The following is a 21,128-nucleotide window of genomic DNA, read 5'->3' on the forward strand; positions in this document are numbered from 1 at the left end:
CAAACTTCCAAACTTGCCCTCATGACTTTAAATGTCTTAAAGATTAGTCATGCCTCCCCACTACTTTCTTATTATTCTTAAACCATTTTGATAGTTCATATGGTGGTGAAGACACATGATTATTGTGAAGAAAAGTACTTAAAAACTCTTGTATCCAAAATTTCTTTAGAATATATTAGAGAAAAGCACCAACCCCCCTTAAATTTAGTTATAATCAAAATGGAGCTATAAAATGAGCAGATTGATTAAATAAACACCTTTTTAATGTTAATTAGCTTTTCATAGGAAGGAGAAGCCCAGAAGAGTAAGAAAAGTAGCAAGACTAGGAACAACAAGCCATGGCAGACAGCGATGGTTAGTTAAGTAACCATGCCTTCATTGGATGACCTCGCAGGGTTAGGTAGAATAGAAAAACAAAACTACCACATGTGCTTTCCACTTTTCATGATTGGTTGAATTCTGGACTGTGCTGTACCTGCGTAAGCAGACTGTTTGGTTGCTTTGAATTAAAAAATAAGGTTGTGAATAGATTCCATTTGATTCAGTATTTTTTATTTAGGCATGCCCAAAGATGCAAAAAGAGTAAGAATTTTAACTCTCAGTCAAGCAGTAAAGCCCAGTAGTTAATAATGTGGAGCAAATTACTCTGTGCCTCAGTTTTCCCATCTGAAAAGTGAGGCTGTTAACCTCATAGAGTTCTGAAATTCAAATGTGACTGTATTTAAAGCTCTTAGAACAGCATTCAGCACATAGTAAATACCTTATAATTGTTAACTCTTTATATTGTAATTGTTATTGTAGTAGGTGGGCTCTTTCTGCCAGTTGGTACCACCTGTAATGGCTAACTCATAGGATTATGATAATGCAATGTCTGGCACATAGTATGTATTTAGTAAATATTATCTCTTACTGCTATTACTATAGAGTGCTCCTAAGTAATATTTTTTAGCATGTTGTGGGCTATTGTTTGTCCTTGGAAGTGATAACATTGCAATAAAAATTGTTAATTGAAACTGACCTCCATCTTGATTTGCCAGAACTAATGGACCTTTATTTTGCCAGACAGACCCCTCATTTAGAAAAAATAGCCTAAATTTGATTTCTAAGTTAGGAAAATATAAGATGTCTTAAAAAGATTAAAGAGTTTTGGAGACAGAGAAGTTCTATAGGAAACATCCTGTTTCTCGTATGAGTTAATTTTTCCAGTATGAGAATATTTCCTTTTGATAATATATTATTCTTAAACCATCAAATTTTCATACAAATCTTTATGAGCTTTTGACTATTGTCCTTCAAAGTTTTGTTGTCCTTCAAAACTTGAAATTCTACAGAATTGCTTATTTTGTCTGATCTCTTTCATAGGCCATTGAAAAGTATTGCCGAGTTAGTGGTGGGTTTTCTGGAGTCAAAGATGTATATTCCTCTACTCCTACACATGATGATGTACAGCAGAGCTTTTTTCTTGCTGAAACATTAAAGTAAGTATATAGCTTTAAAAAATATTTTTATACTAGACTCGTTTTGCTGTGTGATCACTAGATGATGAATTACAACTATGTGACAGGTTACACTAAATTTTGTTGTAAATATCTTTTTATGTAATTGGGTGTGTAAATTTTTAGCTACATCTCAAAAAGAATGACTTAGACTATAAGGTAGGTATTTTATCAAAAAAGTACTTAGTACCTGTTAAAATTTTTCGTTCTTTGCTCTTTAATGTGCATTAAAATCACCTGGAAGGCTTCGTAATACACAGGTAACTAGGTCCACACTCACAAAGTTTCAGTAGATCTGGAGTTTAGCCTAAAAATTTGCATTTCTAACAAGCTCCCATGTGTTACTCACAGTGCTGGTCCTGGAATCATACCTGAGCTCCCTACTGTAGCTAATGAAATCTGTTAGGAATGATCATGCAGTTTTGATAGTACTAAATGACCATAGCCACTCATCCACCCGATGAGGCTTACTGTAAAGATACACATAAAAGGAACAATGGAAAAGAGTAGACAACTTTATTTTCATCTTATACTCAAAACCCCAGGTAGAGGTCTCTGTAAACAGACCTGGAAGAGATGGAGATTGTAAATATGTCCACTTCCCTAAAGACTGACCAAATAAATATCTCTTCATACTCGCTCTTAAATTTATTATTTGTATTTCTTGCATATCTGTACATGAATGCCTTGTAAACATTTTATTTTTTCAACAAATGTGTATTACCAGGCACTGTTCAAGCCACTTGAGGATGTTTCAGTAGGCAAGCAGGACAAAAATTCCTGCCTTCTGGATTTTACATTCTAGTATACTTGTAGTTTACATTCTCATATATTACAGTTAAAATGTACCGTTCTCAAACTAAGTTTCTAAATGTCTATCTTATTCTAATTTTTCTTTTATTACCCCAGTACTGTTGTTTTCATATCTTTTTAGCTTATACATTATAGAATCATCTGCTTCCTCCTTTTAATATATCACCAATTCTTTATGCTTCTTTCTGTTACGTTTTTTTATTTTGCTCCCTCCTTTCCATTTCTACAATTTACCCTAATCCAGCCCCTTATTACTGCTGGGATGGTTTAGAACATCTGCCTGGTACTCAGTTTCCTACATCTAGATGTTTCTTATTCTGACTTATCCTTTGTGATTAGGCTGGAGACTGTAGAAGTTGAAAGAGCACTAGACTAGAATATAAAGTGATGGGAACTTTAGTTGTACACTAGCTACATCTATTTAGTTGTACACTAGCTATTTTATCAAAATAAAATTTTTTGCTTTTGGTTTACATGTCTGTAAACTATGGAATTTGGCCCAGATTGTGTAGTATCTCTCCTGTTTTTTTTTTTTTTTTAAACTTCAGAAAAACTGTAAGATAGGACAATGATTATTTGTGTCTTTTCACCTAGTTTTGCCACATTTCCTTCTCTTTCTTTCTGTATACACTCACATATACACATAGTTTTACTTTTTTTTTAGCTTTTTATTTTGCTGGACAAGTTGATGGTGACCAGCAATATATTTCAACAGTAGCTTTCAAGAAAAGGTCATCATCTTACATAATCACCATTCAGTTCTCACACTTGCAAACCTTAATATTCATATAATAATGTTGTCTAATATGTAATCCCATTTTCAAATTTCTCCAATTGTTTCAATAATGTACTTTATTTTTGTTTAATGCCAATTCAGGATCTAGTACGGGATCATTTGTTACGTTTGGTTGTCATCGTCTCTTTAGTCTCCTTTAATCTAGCACAGAGTTTTCCTGTTTTTCTTTTATCTTTTATGAAATTGACATTTTTAAAGTATTCAGGCTAGTTGCTTTGAGGAATGTTCCCCATTTTAGATTTTTTTCTAATTGTTCCACATGATCAGATTTAGGTTAAACATTTTCAGCATGAACATTATATGGATCTGTGTTCTTATCATTGCATCCCTTAAAGAGACACATAATAGTTTAGCCCATTATTGGTGATTTTAAGTTTGAGCATAGGTTATATTTGATTACTGTCATGTAAACAATCTTTTTTCTTTTTGTAATTAATAACTTATCTGTGGAGTGATAATTTTGAGAATGAATACTCTTTTAATCCTAGATTCTATTCTTAAACCAACCTAATGTACATTCAAATATTTACATATATATAAAGTTTCTTCTCTTGCATTTGTCTATTTTATATTTCATTGCTTCTGGCAGGAATGCCTTTATCCTTCCTATCAATTAATGCCTCTCTCTCATTTCTAATTTCAGTTCAAATTTCACCTCTTTGCAGACTGGCTTTCATAATTAATTCTCAAATCTCTCATCATTACAACTTGGAGCACTTTAGTACATGCATGGCATAGGGCTGGAAATAGATGGTATGCTGCCTCATCCCCTTCTAGTACTTGTATGGAATATCACCAGTTAATCTTGGTACTTTACCTTGCCAAGTTCAGTCAGAACTCTTCTCAACACAACAGTATGCTAGGTAACCAGTTATTTATGTATATCTATCTATCTATATATATAGATATATATATTTGCTACAATTTTTGCTTTTAGAAAAACATACATCTGGAGCAATAAAAGTGAAAAAGGTCAAACAAAAAGAAACATACAAATAATTATAACATCACCTAGGCTAAGAAAATTGTCACAGTTGAGTAGTACATTCAGCATTGCACTTCCTGGCAGCTAAAGCAAAAAGGAATCATTCTGCACAGTGTCATTATCATTTTTGGGAGTTGAGGGAGCATATTACTTTGACAAATGAGACAGAATTTTTTATGTTGCTAAATTATAAAATGACTTAAATTGGATAACTCTATAAAAATATTGAACTATTAAGTGAACCATATGAAATTACCCTTTTAAAAAGGGTAATTTGAATATTGGCAATTTAGTATGGTTCAACCTAATACATAATGGTAATGGTAAATATTTTGAAAATATTTATTTTGTTTGGAACAGTGATCTTAGGGAAGATACAAAAACACTCAATCTGATTTACTCTTTATAAAAACTGATGGCATAATATTAAAATACAATTGAATAAAGTCATTTCTGTGAAGATCTAAATTAATGTAGCTGTAGTTTTATTGTAAAAATAGAGCTTAAAACTTTATAGAGGAATGAAGATAAGTATGGTCTCTTAAATATTTCTCAAATATCAGTTAATTTAAATAGGCTTTGTCAGAAGCTGTCAGTTTAAGATTATGTATTCTACCAATTGGTGGGAATTTACTGCGGATTCATTAAAAGGCAACAATCAATGTGTTTTAGCTACCAGAGATGGAAACTGATTGTCACGGCAGTGGCAAAGTTAAATGAAAAAACCTGTATTCTTGACGTAAGTTGAGGCTCATTTTACCTTTTACATGTTGTCATAGGTGCTATACCATGGAGTAGTTATTGCTATAGGCATACTTTTTTCCCCAGAAGAGGCCATGTCTCCTACTTCTTTTTGTTTCCCTCAATAGACCTTACTTCATGTATTAATATTTATCTAGCATATATACTGATGGCATAACAAAAACTATGTAATGAGGAAGGTCAGAGATAGATTCCTTCAAAGGTTCTAAAACTCTTATACTCTAGTACAGGAAATAAAACACAAGCAATATATACAACAAATTTTAAATACATTAAGTGCATAAGAGAAATATTAACAAAATGCAGAAGTCTTTTCGAGAAGAAAGAGTTTGCTTAACCTGGAAAACAAGGGAAGACTTCCTGGAAGTAGTAGAATTTGAACCAGACTTGAAGGCAAGGTGGGTACAATAGGATGAACTGGTATTCAGGGTAATAGCTATAAAGTAGACCATGGGATATTAAGAATGAGATGAGAGCTCTAAAGGTAGAATTGACAAACCTGAATATCTAATTAGATATGAGGAGATTCAGTAAGAAGGAAGAATCAGAGATAATATTAAAGTTTCCAGTGCCAACCTGACTGCAGTTTCTAATCAGCATGTTAGTGCCTTACTTTTAAATATTAATAAACAGTATTGACTTAGAAATGTTTATTGAACTATAAACATGTAAGATTTGGCATATTTGTGTATGTGTGTTATACTTTGACTTTTAAAGTTTAAAATATGAATATAACAAGGTTAAGAAAATATCCAAAAATAGAAGGATATGTTTCCAGCTTGAAAGACACCGTCAAGATCCCAGCACAGAAGATGAAAACAGACCCACACCAAGGCACAGCACCTTGGAATTTCAAAACCACTGGGGTAAAGGAAAGATCTCAGCTTCCACAGGGAGAGAGAATAGAATAAAGTCTCGTAGATCTGGATTCAGAGTGGCTTCAGACCTCTCAAGAACAGTCATGAAAGCTAGAAGCATTGGAGCAGTTGATTCATGAGAGAAAATTAATTCCAACTTAGAATTCTGGGTTTTTAGCCATGTAAGGTATCAAAAATCCACTTCCAATCCCCTTTCTCAGTAAGTTTTTGGAACATATGCTCCATGAAAACTGGATATAAACCAAAAAAGAAGACATAAATACAGGAAAGAAGTGAAAGGAAGATAAAGGGATACTATATTGAGATTGAGGAGGACAGAGGCTCTGAGAGATTTCTTCAAGATTAAATGTATAGACTGTTTATTTCTGAGTATTTTGAGACAAGAATTAGTTGCTGAAGATTTTAGGTGCATTATTACTAATAAATACAGGTCAGCTTGCTTTTTAAATAAGGGGAGGAGTCGTGTAAGAAAGAAAAGCCATGAATAGCTTTTAGTTAACATATGAACTTGTTTAAAGACACTTGGTTGGAGTCTTGATTGTTTTGTAAGAAGAGCTAAATGGTACTACTGTCCCCTCTCCAGCTGCAAGAAAGAGAAATATGTTCTTTGATAATGGCTTTTGTCCCTCCAAGGATTGTCTTATTCGTTGGATTCAGTGAAATAGCAGTTGGTCAAAAGTCTCTTAAGCTGAAAGAATTGCAAGGAAATTAGCAGATAGAACACCAAGACTCCTAGGAGCGGTTCTTTAGTAGCAGCACTTGAATTGTTGAATGAATATCTCCCACGTGGATTCTCTATGGTTCTATCACTTTATACCATTTACTGTCATAAGCCTCTTATCAAAAACTTTGAAGGTGTGTATTATTTTATATATGTACCTTAGTGTCTACACCCATTCACCTAGATCTTTCTTTGAATTAGATTTTCATTGCACCTTACCTCAATTCTGTTTCACATTTATTTAAAGATCTGATAAACTGAGAAAAGTATACATTTTGAGGACACATTTCAACCATTTTTTTTTGAGTTCATATATATCAGGCATTAGGCAGCTCAGAAATCACAAGTTAGTTGGAAACATAGTCTTAACAAATTTGTTATTAAAGGAAAGAGAAATAGCATAAAATTAAGATCAAATTTATCACCACAGTATGTCTACTTTCACTGGTATCAGAGTCTCTGGGGCAGAAATTATGTCTGTGTCTCTTGCTTGTGTGCTTTTTTCCTCCCTATCTCTTGAAATTCAAACTTTGAATATAGTAAAATTCTGGAAAGCTATATAAGAATATGTCTTATATTCTTATATATACTTATATACTTAAGAATAAGTAATCTTAAATAATCAGAGTTATGGACAAAGATTTATGTACAGAGATGTTTATTGCCGTTATAAAAATAAGTCATTATTTGTTCAATAATAGCTGAATGGTTAAGTAAATTATGGCACATCCACAATAGTATCATGAAGCCAAAACAATTGCATTTTTATAGACTTTTCACAGTATAATATTAAGTGGGCTATTAAGTCCACATGTACATATGTAACACATAGATGAACATGTTAATAGTATTTCAACAATATCAAAATGTGAACTGTAGTTTAGCTTAATTGAAGTTATTTTAGTTTTTAAAAATACTTTTTGTTTTTGCCTCTGTAAATATTTAAAAACATCTTTAAAAATACTCTATTTTGAAAAAAATAGGCTGGATCCCTGCTAAGTACCAAAACTAAGTTTCTATAGAGCAAAGCTTTAAATATTAAAAAAAGAAATAAAATCATGAAACAATTGGAAAGTTTTTTTCAACCCTAGGGATGAAGATGGCATGATACAAAACCCAAAAATCATTGAAGAAAAGATTGAGAATTCAATTACATAAAAATAAAAAACATCTGTACAAAAAAAAGAGCACTAAGTAAAGTAAAAAACAGATGGTACACTGGGAAAACATTTCTTAAAATTAGAAATTATTAAGAAAAAATACTAAGCCTACTAAAAAAGGTAGTAACAGTTCTTAGAAAAGAAATGGCTGTAAACACATGAAGAATGCTTGATCCACTTGTAAGAAATAAATGAAATAATAGATCAGATACTATGTTTTATTTACTATCACACTGCTTAAGATTTAAAAGTTTTTGTTCTGGTGTTGGCAAGGATGTAAGAATCTAGTCACTTTCAAACACTCTAAGTGAGAGTACACTGGAAGTATATTCTTTTTCGTTGTTGTTGTTAAGGAAGCAAGGTCCACCTGTGGCCCCTGCCCCGACTTGGAAGTATATTCTTAAAATATCCTTAAGTGTGTATTATCAGTACTTCATTTGTCCTGATAGTCTATGTGAAATATTAATATTCTCAGTGCTTTAGTTTAGTGTTTGAGTTAGAACAAGCATGCATGCAATCAGTGTGTTTGTTGAGCTATATATACATAACAGCATAGCACTTGTCATATTAAAATCAGTTGTGTAAACACTGTAATGTGTAGCTCCTAAAAAATCAAGTTGTTTTTAATACAGCTTTTTTTGAATTATAAAAATAGCATGTGGATATTGCAAAATGAGTTAAATAGTGCAGAACTGAAGAAATGACCAAAAAAAAATGAGTTTCTTTGTGCCTCACATCCAATCTCACTTCCCAAAGAGAATAATTATTAAATAGTTCTTGATATAGCCTTCTGGAAATTTTCTGGGTATATGCAAACGTATAAAAATATATATAATATATATCCTTTAGCCTTTTTTCTCCATATATAAGATTATATATACCTATTATTCTGAAACTTGCATTTTCACCTTTTTATCTAGGAAAGGTTTCCATATTGGCATATATAAATCCACTGAGGAATGTTTTATAATTTGTTTAATCAGTACCCTATTGTTAGATATAGAACTTGGTTCTGTTTTTTTGCTCTTATAAACAGTGCTTCAGTGAATGTCCTTTTACATATATCTCTGCTCCCTGTGTGAAGATAAATGTTGGTTTGATTCCTAGAAGTAAAATGGATGACTAGGGCAGTGGCATGTGCATTTGACATAACTATAATTAAGCAAAATAAGCCGGGAGAGCGAACTTTTCAGAAAACTTCTCAGAGAGTTTCAGAAAATTAATTAGAAATGGTTAAAATCAGATGGGTATTCTGAGAAGTATGGAGACATTTAGGCACTACCTGATAATGTGTAGTAAGATTTGAATGAACAAACCTTTTGTTTTAAGTAAATCTTAGACAACAGAGTAAATCACTTAAAACTTGTTTTCTGTAAGTTAAGAACACAGATGAAAAGTCAAACAATCAGATTCTTAGGAAGTAAATGGAATGAAAGTTTCAGTGTTTGCTCATCCTTTTAAACTAGTGCTTTCTGGAATCCTTAATTCCACCTCTTTGTTCTTTATCAAGATGTGAGCTCTTTTTCTACTAAGTAAATAGTGATTAAAATATATAAACAATACAAATGTAATATATGAAATGATTTATCCAACAAATGTTTGTTGTTAAGTGCCTGATGTGTGCCAGCTGTTTTGTATGCTAGGGCTACATCAATTAATGTAAAATAATCCTGACATAAAATAACTTACGTCCTAAAAATTTCATTCACTCTCTCCCTAACTTATAATTATGCTGTTTTGAGTGCCTGCCTGTAAAAATATGCCCTATGTATATTATCCAAACCCTTCATTATTCTCTGTCCTTGCCCTCCTTTATTTTTCTTCATAACACTAACATCATCTGTATTAGTCCATTCTCACACTGCTATAAAGAACTGCCCAAGACTGGGTAATTTATGAAGAAAAGAGGTTTAATTGACTCACAGTTCTGCATAACTGGGGAAGCCTCAGGAAGCTTAAATCGTGGCAGAAGGGGAGGCGGGCACATCTTACATGGTGGCAGGAAAGAGAGCATGTGAAAGAGGAACTGTCAAACATTATAAAACCATCAGATCTCATGAGAACTCACTCATTATCAGGAGAACAATATGGGGGAAACCACCCCCATGATCCAGTCACCTCCCACCACATCCCTCCCTCTACATATGGGGATTATGGGGATTACAATTCGAGATGAGATTTGGGTGGGACACAGAGCCAATCCATATCACCATCTGACATAGGTGTGTGGTGTTCTTGTTTGGTAGAGATGCGGGTCTTGCTAATTGCCCAGGTTGGTCTTGAACTCCTAGGCTCAAGCAATCCTTCTACCTTAGCCTCCCAAAGTGCTGGGACTACAGGTGTGAGTCATCATGCTCAGCCTAGATGGATTTTTTTTTTTTTTAATCTATCTTCCAGTAGAATGTAAGCCTCATAGCTGTAGGGACTTTTCCTTTTAACTACTATGATCTCCCCAGCACCTAGCACATGAGGCACTCAGTAAATATGTATTGAATTTGTTGATAAATTTTTAGTCTGTTAGGCAAGAAAAGAACTTGGCTATTTGCATCTTTACTCTGATCCCTCTTTAGTTTTTAATTATATCATTTTATCAGTTGTGTTTAAGGCATTACCTGATCATCCTGTATACAATTTCAAATTGTTCCCTTACTTCCTCTTACTTTTCCCTGCTTTACTTTTCTTCATAGCACCTATCTTCCAACATAGCACATAATTTTCTTAAGCATTCCCCAATTAGAATATAAACTACATGAAGAGTTTACAGTATTTTTGTATATTTGGGTTATTGTTTTATCCCCAGTATCTACGGTAGGGCCACTCATATACTATGTATTTCAGTATTAAATGTTTGCTGAATATAGGTTTGAATCATTTCATTTCAAAGGAGACAGCTAAAAAACCCCAGCAATTTTATAAGATCTTGTATATAATAAGAGTAGGAGGGGGAAAGAGAAGAGAATAATAGACCTACTTTATTTCCTGATTGGGGCTTAGAGCTTGATCTCAGAATTCACTTAGTTTTAGGAGGTGTCTGATAATGAGTCAAAGAATTGATAAAGCAAGAAGAAGGGACCCAAGGCAAAATGTGAAAGCTGAGGATGTCAGGGCTGTGAATTTGTTTTCAGTAGAGAGTCAAAGGTCCAGATGCCCACATAAAGGAGAAAAGCAGAAACAGTACCAACTAACTGTTGTTAGAAGTTACACAAAGTTGGTAACCTAGAAAAGTGGTTCTCAAACCTGAGTGTGCATCACAATCACCTGGAAGGCCTCTTAAAACATGGGATGCTGGGCTCTGTTGACAGAGTTTCTGATTAATAGGTCTAGAGTGGGGCCTAAGAATTTGCGTTTTTAACAAGTTCCCAGGTGATGCTGATGCTGCTGGTCTGGGGGAATCACACTTTGATAACCACTGACATCTGTGACCCAGTAAAAACACTTACGGAGACAATTAGGGATTAAGAAATTAACTATACTGGCAGAGAACCTAGCAGAAAGTCAGGTGGGCAAGTCTTTGCTTAACTGCTGTATTTATGTAGTTCAGTCTCTTCAAATAGGTATACTGGAAGACCAGAACCGTGGTCTTCACATTTTTAAGTGCTTCCTATGTCCTGATACAATGCAATCTAAATATTAGGCACTGGGATACACACACACACACACACACACACACACACGCATGTAGGAACACACAGAGTGAATTTCACTTCTACTATTTAATATAAGCATTTTTCCAGTTTCAAAAGTTTAATCTTTGAAATATGCTTGCCAATTTCTTTTGCTACAGTAGAGGGAGCTACAACCCAAATTTTACTAATGTAGCAATACACAAATAAGGCTATTCTTCATCCTTGTTCATTAGTCTTTTAAAAAAAACTTTTAAAATCAGCTTTATTGAAATATGTTAAGTGTACAGTTTATTGCATTTTGGCAAATGTTTAAGCCTGGGTAAACACCAGCCTTAGTTGATGCATGGAACATTCCCGTTCTAATTTGGCAGTCAGTTCTACCTACCCCCAAACTCTTATCTGCTTTCTGTCACTATAGGTTGCTGCTTGTGAAATTTCATGATAATTTGAATCATGCAGTATTAAGGAGGAGGTAAAGGATAATCGTTGTTTAAGGGGTATAGAGTTTGAGTTTTACAAGGTAAACAATGTGAATATACTCAACACTACTGAACTGTACACTTTAAAATGGTTAAGATGGTAAATTTTATGTTACATGGCTTTCACCACAATAACATTTATGTTTGGCTTTTTTTACATAATATTTTTTTAGGTTAATCCATGTTGCATTTATCAATAGTTCATTCCTTTCTATTGATGAGTATTATGCTCTTGTTTGGATACACCACATTTTATTTGTCCATTCACTTTTTGATGGTCCGTTAATCATGTGTTTTTGAAAGGAATCAGAAAAAAAGAATTGTTTACCATTTGGCTACACTTAATCTTGCTCTTAATTTTTTCTTTCTAGTAATTTTCAAATTCATCCCTTAAAAGTAATTTCATCTAATTTACTATTATTAAATAAATATTATAAAATAATTTGCTATTTATTAAATAAAAATTCTAAATGTTTTTAATCTGGTGCTTCTAAAAGCAGAAATGTAGGAGCTAAAATTTGTGGCAACAGTTTTTCTCTCAAAACTCAGGTAAATATTGTTGCCTGCAGTTTATTGCCCTAAGTTTGTCCGGTTTTTTAAAAAATTTCATTGTCTTCTAGTTCTTCCTTTGCAAACAATTTTACTAAGCAAGTTATTCTTGATATTTAGTTTGGTTTGCTAACTTAGCTACTTTTTCTAAGGGAACATATTGTAGTATTGTAAAGAAAGCTAGTAATAAATGAATAGAGTAATAGATTTGTGATACCAACTTGATACCAATTTGTGATACCAGCTTACCTCTAGGAGGTTAAGTATATGTGCACTTCACTGTAAAATTCTTCCAACATTTCTATGTTTGGAAGTTTTACAGGCTTGGCGCAGTGGCTCATGCCTGTAATCCCAGCACTTTGGGAGGCCAAGGCGGGCAGATCACCTGAGTTCAGGAGTTCGAGACCAGCCTGGCCAACATGGTGAAACCCCATCTCTACTAAAAATACAAAAATTAGCCGGGCATGGTGGTGCATGGCTGTAATCTCAGCTACTTAGGAGGCTGAGACAGGAGAATCACTTGAACCCGGGAGGCAGAGGTTGCAGTGAGCCAAGATCACGCCACTGCACTCCAGCTGGGGGACACAGCAAGACTCCATCTCAAAAAAAAAAAAAAGAAGAAAAAGAAAGTTTTATAAAATATTGGGGACCAAAGGGAGGGGAAAACTAGTAAATTATCCAGAATAGGTATTGGTACTGATGTTATTGTCGTATCCTCTCATAGTTTTAATTCTCTTTTTTACTGCTATTGTTATCTTCATTTGCTTATGAAGTTATTCTCAGTATAAGCAAATGAATGCACAGTTAGCTAGCTATCAGACTATTAAAGCAAATTCCCTGAGCAAGGTTTTGAAGTAAGTTCAGAGACAACTCTGTTAGTGGCTTTGTCCATAAAACATCAATAGTAGTATGACTTTTAAATTTCTGAGCAGAAGTGACTAAGTAATATATTTTGGAGAGAGAGAATCAGTGGGATCATTGTGGCTGAGGATTCTCAGATGAGGGGAAAAAAGGGTTAGAGAAGACTGAAAAACAAAGCCACTATTTCCTTTGTTTATCTTTTATCTTGTCTGTAACTGGATCTTGAAGTTAGCCTCCTACCATGAGAGAACTGTTTTTCCAGCTGGATGAAAAGAGTAGCATCAAGTCCCCTATTCTGCTGTTTTCTGCTCACTTACTCCTGGAGACAAGCTAAGTCAAATCAATACATACTTATAAGTACCTGCTTTCTCAGAGTTGTATTTGAGAATTAAAGTATATGAAACATATACTCTACCCATAAATAGCTTGGAGTCTGGTTTAGAAATCTCTTACCTTTAGGCATGGACAAATTTAATAAAAGTACAAAGTATATATGCAGTTGGCCCTCCATATCAATGGGTTCATGGATTCAACCAACCATGGATTGAAGATATAGTTTTTTAAAAATTACATCTGTTTTGAGCATGTATATACCTTTTTCTTGTCATTATTCCCTAGGCAATATAACAACTATTTACATAGATTTAAAGTATATGGGAGCATATGCATTGGTTATATGAATATACTATACCATTTTATATCAAGGATTTGAGCATTCAGGGATTTTTGTATCTGCGAGAGGTCCTGGAACCAATCCCCCATAGATACTGAGGGACAACTGTATTCAGTGCTAAATAGAAAATAAATGTTTTAGAAATTCAGAGAAGGGAATTTTGGTGCAGGCTAGAGTAGTCATGAAGAAAGACTAAAATGATGCTGAATTAGTAAGATGTTAATAGGTGGGGTAAAACAGAAAGTAGCTTTGTGAAAAGAAGGATTCAGCCTGAAAAAATACCTTTAAAAAAACACTAAAGAAACTAGACCGACTAAAGTACATTCACTAGGAGAAGTAGTAGGAAATAAGAGCTCTAGAATCAAAATCAGGGAAGCAGCATGGATGACCCTTGAGGACATTATGCTAAGTGAAATAAGTCAGCCATAAAAAGACAAATATGGTGTGATTCCACTTCTATGAGGTCTCTAAAGTAGTCACATTTATGGAAACAAAGTAGAATGTTGGTTACCAGGGACCTGGGGAGGGGAATGGAAATGAGTTTTAGTTTTGCAAAGAACAGTGTGAATATACTTAATACTACTGAACTATATGCTGAAAAATGGTGAAGATGGTAAACTTTATGTCATGTGTTTATTACCACAATAAAAAAAATATAAGGAAAGCAATGGCATGCTAAAAAGGGAATTATAAGATAAAATGCAAAGCACTCATACTTTAACTCCAACCTCCTCTCCTCTAACCCCTTCAATCAAACTTTTCCCTTCTTTAAAATTATCTTTCTCCTATCCCACTGCTTCCCTCCATTATTCCTAAAATATTAATATTAATTGCAAAATCACATTTGAAATAGTACCTTGATATATAATTTATTTGGATTCTTGCAGTAATTTAAAATAACAGATTATATTCCAGGTAAACAAATATGGCTAAGATGAAACTAGAACCCCAAAGGAAGAAAAGTAACTGGTTATTTTAAATTGCTACTACAAATGCAGTTGGATTGAAGAAAATATAGATGTATTTAATGTCCATTTTCACAAAATTCTAGGAAGTCATGGTATGAAGACAGAAAGGAACTAGTCATCATGAAGAATCAGAAAGGATTTCTAAGAACAAGTTCTTGCTGGACCATCTAATGTTCTTTTTGGATTGGATTAGTAATAGACATGAGAGTAGGGTATTCCATGAACATAATTACATGGCATTCAGCAAATTGTTTGACACAGTCTCTCACAATGGATGAGTGGAACTTCTGCTTACTCTAAAGATGGAACCAGATTTACCCTTCTGCCTGAAATAAATGACAAAATATATGTGAAATAATGGTTTTGAAACACCAGACAGGAGGCAATGAAGGACAGTAATCTCTGAGAGACAGGAAACAAATGAAGTAAGCCCTGTAATTGCCCCAGCTGTCTTGATAGAGTTTCCAGGACATGATACAGGGAGAGGACTTGAGACAAAGCCCAGCGTGCTTCCTGAGGAGATGAAGCTGTGAGTGTGGGGAAACTAAGGTAGCTAGAATTCACAGGACAGTACCAGAGAGAAGAGAGCTGCAGAGAGAAATAACCAAGGGAATGCACTGGAGTGTTCAGCAGAGTGCTGATCATCACATGCATGTGAAGAACCTACCTGAGGTGAGCGAAAGAATCATCCTAGAGGATTAAAGGCAGCAGTTTCTGGCACTCACACAGGGCCACATAGGGTTGCAGGAACAGTGCCTGTTACCAGCAACCAGACTGTAAAAATTCATATTCAAGTGGCACTGGGTAGAGTGAGTACTCAGGAAGGTCCTGCCTCAATAGTGGGGAATAACCTGCTGCTTTGGACCTATGTAGCAAATAATGAAAGCAAGACCTGAAAGGATCAGACTGTTTCTGAGTGATCTAACTACATCCCTGAACAAAACTCAAGGTTTATATAAAGGAATATAAAAATAACTACCACCCAACAAAGTAAAATCTGTAATGTCTAGCATCTTAGTCAAAGATTACCATGCATGCCAAGAGGCAGTACAATGTGATCAATAATTATGAAAATAAAACCAACTTAGAACTGATAAAGATGTTAGAATTAGTAGACAATGACAGTTAAAATATTTATCATAACTATGTTCCCTCTATTCAAAAAGTTAAGTAGAGACCTAGAAGATATAAAAACCCAAATCAAATTTCCCTAAACAAAAACTGTAATGTTTCAGTTGAAAAATATACCAGATGAGATTATTAGCATGTTAGACATTGCAGAAGTAAAAATTAGTGAACTTGAAGACTTAGCAATGAAACTATCCAAAATGAAACAAGAGCAAAAAATAAGAATCTTATAAAAATAGAAAGTTATCAGTGATGAGCTATGAGACAACTTACAGTGGCTTAAAATACATGAACTTAGAATCTCCAAAGAAGAGAACACAAGAAGGTGGACCCCCCAAAAAACCCTTTTTTTTTGAAGAAATAATGGCAAAAAACTTTCCAAACTTGATGTAAACTATTTACCCACAGGTCCAAGAAGCTAAACAAACTCCAGGCACAAGAAACATGAATGAAGAAAACTTTACCAAGACACATTATAATCAAATTGCTCAAAACCAGGGGTAAAGAAAAAAATCTTTAAAGCAACAGAGGAGAAAGAAAAATTAGGTAAACAGGAACAAATATAAAAATGGCAGCAAGAATCAACCATGGAATTTTAAACCATCTGATATAGGAAATGGAAAGACTTAAAGTAATTTTACAGAGGATCTTTATATCATGACAGTTCATGAATTTCATAAAAATAAAAATATTTCCCACTGAAGATTGATCCAAATTCTGAAAAAGCAAGAGTTTACTATAAAACAAAGACAAAAACCTATTATAAAGAAGCTCATCTGATTACCCAGTGAAAATGCATAATTTAAAAGAACTCAAAAAGTGCCAACATGAACTATCTAAGAATAAAAGAAAACTTGTTATTTAGCAGCGCATATACTTTGGCAATGAATACTGGAGAAAAGATAAAACTATTTTTACTTTTCACATTATTCTTGGAAAATCACTGTTCAAATCCCTTTTATAAGTACATATTTACTAATAAAAACATGGTAACAGAAAGGGATGTAGTATATTTTAAATGGTGTATGTTTTCTTTTATGATGAAATGTTATGGATGGCCCACATCTTTTATGAGGTGAAACCATTTTGTAAAAATATTAGCGAAAGAAAGTAAAATTGATTAAAAAAAAAGTAAAGAAGAAAAAGTTTTTAAAAAGAATGATAGTTGCTTTAAACTTTAAAACAGCAGCAATTAAGAGAGACAGAGGGACATTATATAATGATAAAAGGTCTTGTCCAACAGGAAAATATCACAGTCCTAAACATATATGCACCTAACACTGGAGCTCCCAAATTTATAAAACAATTACTGATAGACCTAAGAAATCAGATAGACAGCAACACAACAATAATGGAGGACTTCAGTACTCCACTGACAGCACTAGACAGGTCAACAAGAAAGAAAGTCAACAAAGAAACAATGGATTTAAACTATACCCTGGAACAAATGGACTTAACAGATATATACAGAACATTCCATCCAATAACCGCAGAATACACATTCTATTCAAGAGTGCGTGGAACTTTCTCCAAGATAGACCATATGATAAGCCATAAAACAAGCCTTAATAAATTTAAGAATATTGAAATTCTGTCAAGCCCTCTCTCAGACCACAGTGGAATAAAACTGGAAAGCAACTCCAAAAGGAGCCTTCAAAACCATGCAAATACATAGAAATTAAATAACCTGTTCCTGAATGAGCATTGAGTCAAAAACGAAATCAAGATGAACATTTAAAAATTCTTTGAATCGAACAGCAGTAGTGACACAACCTATCAAAACCTCTGGGATACAGCAAAGGCAGTGCTAAGAGGAAAGTTCACAGCCCTAAATGCCTACATCAGAAAGACCGAAAGAGCACTAACTGACATTCTAAGATCACACCTCAAAGAACTAGAGAAACAAGAACAAACCATACTCAAACCTAGCAGAAGAAAGGAAATAACCAAGATCAGAGCAGAACTAAATGAAATTGAAACAAAAAAAAATACAAAAGATGAATGAAACAAAAAGCTGGTTCTTTGAAAAGATAAAATTGATAGACCATTAGCAAGATTAACCAAGAAAAGAAAGAAAATTCAATTAACCTCATTAAGAAACAAAACAGGAGATATTACAGCTGACACCACTGAAATACAAAAGATCGTTCAAGGCTACTGTGAACACCTTTACACACATAAACTAGAAAACCTAGAAGAGATGGATAAATTCATGGAAAAATACAGCCCTCCTAGCTTAAATCAGGAAGAAATAGATACCCTGAACAGACCAATAGAGAAGCAGCGAAATTGAAATGGTAATTTAAAAATTACCAACAAAAAAAAGCCCAGGAACAGACGGATTCACAGCAGAAATCTATCAGACATTCTAAGAAGAATTGGTACCAATCCTTTTGACACTATTCCACAAGACAGAGAAAGAAGTAACCCTCCCTAATTCATTCTATGAAGCCAGCATCACCCTAATACCAAAACCAGGAAAGGACATACCCAAAAAAGAAAACTACAGACTGATATTCTTGATGAACCAGATGCCAAAATCCTTTACAAAATACTAGCTAACCAAATCCAACAACATATCAAAAAGATAATCCATCATGATCAAGTGGGTTTCATACAAGGGATGCAGGGATGGTTTAACATATGCAAGTCAATAAATGTGATATCCCACATAAACAGAACTAAAAATCACATGATCATCTCAATAGATTCAGAAAAAGCATTTGGCAAAATCCAGCATCCGTTTATGATTAAAACTCTCAGCAAAATCGGCATACAAGGGACATACCTCAATGTAATAAAACCAACTGTGACAAACCCACAGCAAACATAATAGTGAATGGGGAACAGTTGAAAGCATTCGCTCTGAGAACTGGAACAAGACAAGGATGCCCACTCTCACCACTCCTCTTCAACTAGCACTGGAAGTCCTAGCCAGAGCAATCAGACGAAAGAAAGGGCATCCAAATTAGTAAAGAGGAAGTCAAACTGTCAGTGTTTGCTGATGATATGATCATTTACCTTGAAAACCCTAAAGACTCCTCTAGAGAGCTCCTAGAACTGATAAAATAATTCAGCAAAGTTTCCGGATACAAAATTAATGTACACAAATCAATAGCTCTTCTATACAACAACAGCAACCAAGTGGAGAATCAAATCAAGAACTCAGCCGCTTTTACAATAACTTCAAAAAATAAAAATAAAACACTTAGGAATATACCTAACCAAGGAGGCAAAAGACCTTTACAAGGAAAACTACAAAACATGCTGAGAGAAGTCATAGATGACACAAACAGATGGAAACATCCCATGCTCATGGATGGGTAGAATGAATATTGTGAAAATGACCATACTGCCAAAAGCAATCTACAAATTCAATGCATTTCCCGTCAAAATACCACCATCATTCTTCACCGAACTAGAAAAAACATCCTAAAATTCATATGGAACAAAAAAAGAGCCTACATAGCCAAGGCAAGACTAAGCAAAAAGAACAAATCTGGAGGCATCACACTTCCTGATTTCAGACTATACCTCAGGCCATAGTCACCAAAACAGCATGGTACTTGTATAAAAATAGGCACACAGACCAATGGAACAGAACAGAGAACCCAGAAATAAAGCCAAATAGTTACAGCCAACTGATCTTCGACAAAGCAAACAAACAAAGTGGGGAAAAGACACCCTTTTCAACAAACGGTGCTGTGATAATTGGCTAGCCACATGTAGAAGAATGAAACTGGATCCTCATCTTTCACCTTACACAAAAATCAACGCAAGATGGATTAAGGACTTTCAGACCTGAAACTATAAAAATTCTAGAAGATAACATTGGAAAAACCCTTCTAGACATTGGCTTAGGCAAGGATTTCATGACCAAGAACCCAAAAGCAAATGCAACAAAAACAAAGATAAATAGCTGGGACTTAATTAAACTAAAGAGCTTTTGCATGGCAAAAGGAAGAGTCAGCAGAGTGAACAGACAACCCACAGAGTGGGAGAAGAAGATGTAAAAGTGGTCCACAAACATGAGAAAATGCTCAACATCACTAATGATCAGGGAAATGTAAATCAAAACCACATTGCGACACCACCTTACACCTGCAAGGATGGCCATAATCAAAAAATCAAAAAACACTATATGTGGGCGTGGATGCAGTGATCAGGGAACACTTCTGCACTGCTAGTGGGAACGTAAACTTACACAACCACTATGGAAAACAGTGTGGAGATTCCTTAAATAACTAAAAGTAGAACTACCATTTGATCCAGCAATCCCACTAGTGGGTATCTACCCAGAGGAAAATAAGTCATTATACAAAAAAGATTCTTGCACACGCATGTTTATAGCAGCACAGTTCACAATTGCAACCCAAATGCGTGGAACCAACCCAAATGCCCATTAATCAATGAGTGGATAAAGAAACTGTGGTATATTTATACGATGGAATACTACTCAGCTATAAAAAGGAACCAATTAACAGCATTTGCAGTGACCTGGATGAGATTGGAAACTATTATTCTAGGTGAAGTAAATCAGGAATGGAAAAACCAAGCATCGTATGTTCTCACTGATATGTGGGAGCTAAGCTATGAGGACACAAAGGTGTGAGAATGATACAGTGGACTTTGGGGAGTTTGGGGGAAGAGTGGGAGGGTGGCGAGGGATAAAACACTACAAATATGAGGCAGTATGTACTGCTTAGGTTATGGGTGCACCAAAATCTCTCAAATCACCGCTAAAGAACTTACTCATGTAACCAAATACCACCTGTACCCCAGTAACTTATGGAAAAAAATGAATGACAGCAGAGTCCTCATCAGAACCAATATTCCTCCTGAACATAGATAGAACTAAACAAGATTTTGACAAATCAACTCTAACAACAAATTACATAGATAATATGTTATGACTAAATGGGTTTATCCCAGGTGTGGAGGGTTGATTTAATGTTTGAAAATCAATGAACTAAAATAGACCACCTCAGTAGACAGAAAAATTATTTGGCAAAATCCAACACCCATTTCTGATAAAAACTCTCAGCAAACTGGGAATAGAAGGAAACTTCTTACCCTGATAAGGGCATATATGAAAAACCTACAGCTAACATCATATTGAAAAACTGAATGTGTTACTCTTAAGATTAGGAACAAGACAAAGGTGTCTGCTCTCTTCACCACACCTGGCCGGATTTTTTTTTAAACTGTTTTATTTCAGTAGGTCTAGTTGTTC

General features: G+C 34.4%; 1 protein-coding gene across 1 annotated transcript in view; it reads left to right on the forward strand.

Moving 5' to 3' along the window:
* The window catches only part of MAN1A2 (mannosidase alpha class 1A member 2), a 157,300-nt gene that overhangs the window by 132,379 nt on the left and 3,793 nt on the right, over window positions 1–21,128 (forward strand). The window contains exon 12 of the mRNA XM_513685.8: window positions 1,363–1,478. Within this exon, the coding sequence (XP_513685.2) occupies window positions 1,363–1,478 (116 nt within the window). The remainder of the gene's footprint in view (window positions 1–1,362; window positions 1,479–21,128) is intronic.

This window comes from Pan troglodytes, chromosome 1 (genome assembly GCF_028858775.2).
Source record: "Pan troglodytes isolate AG18354 chromosome 1, NHGRI_mPanTro3-v2.0_pri, whole genome shotgun sequence".
Lineage (NCBI taxonomy): Eukaryota > Metazoa > Chordata > Mammalia > Primates > Hominidae > Pan > Pan troglodytes.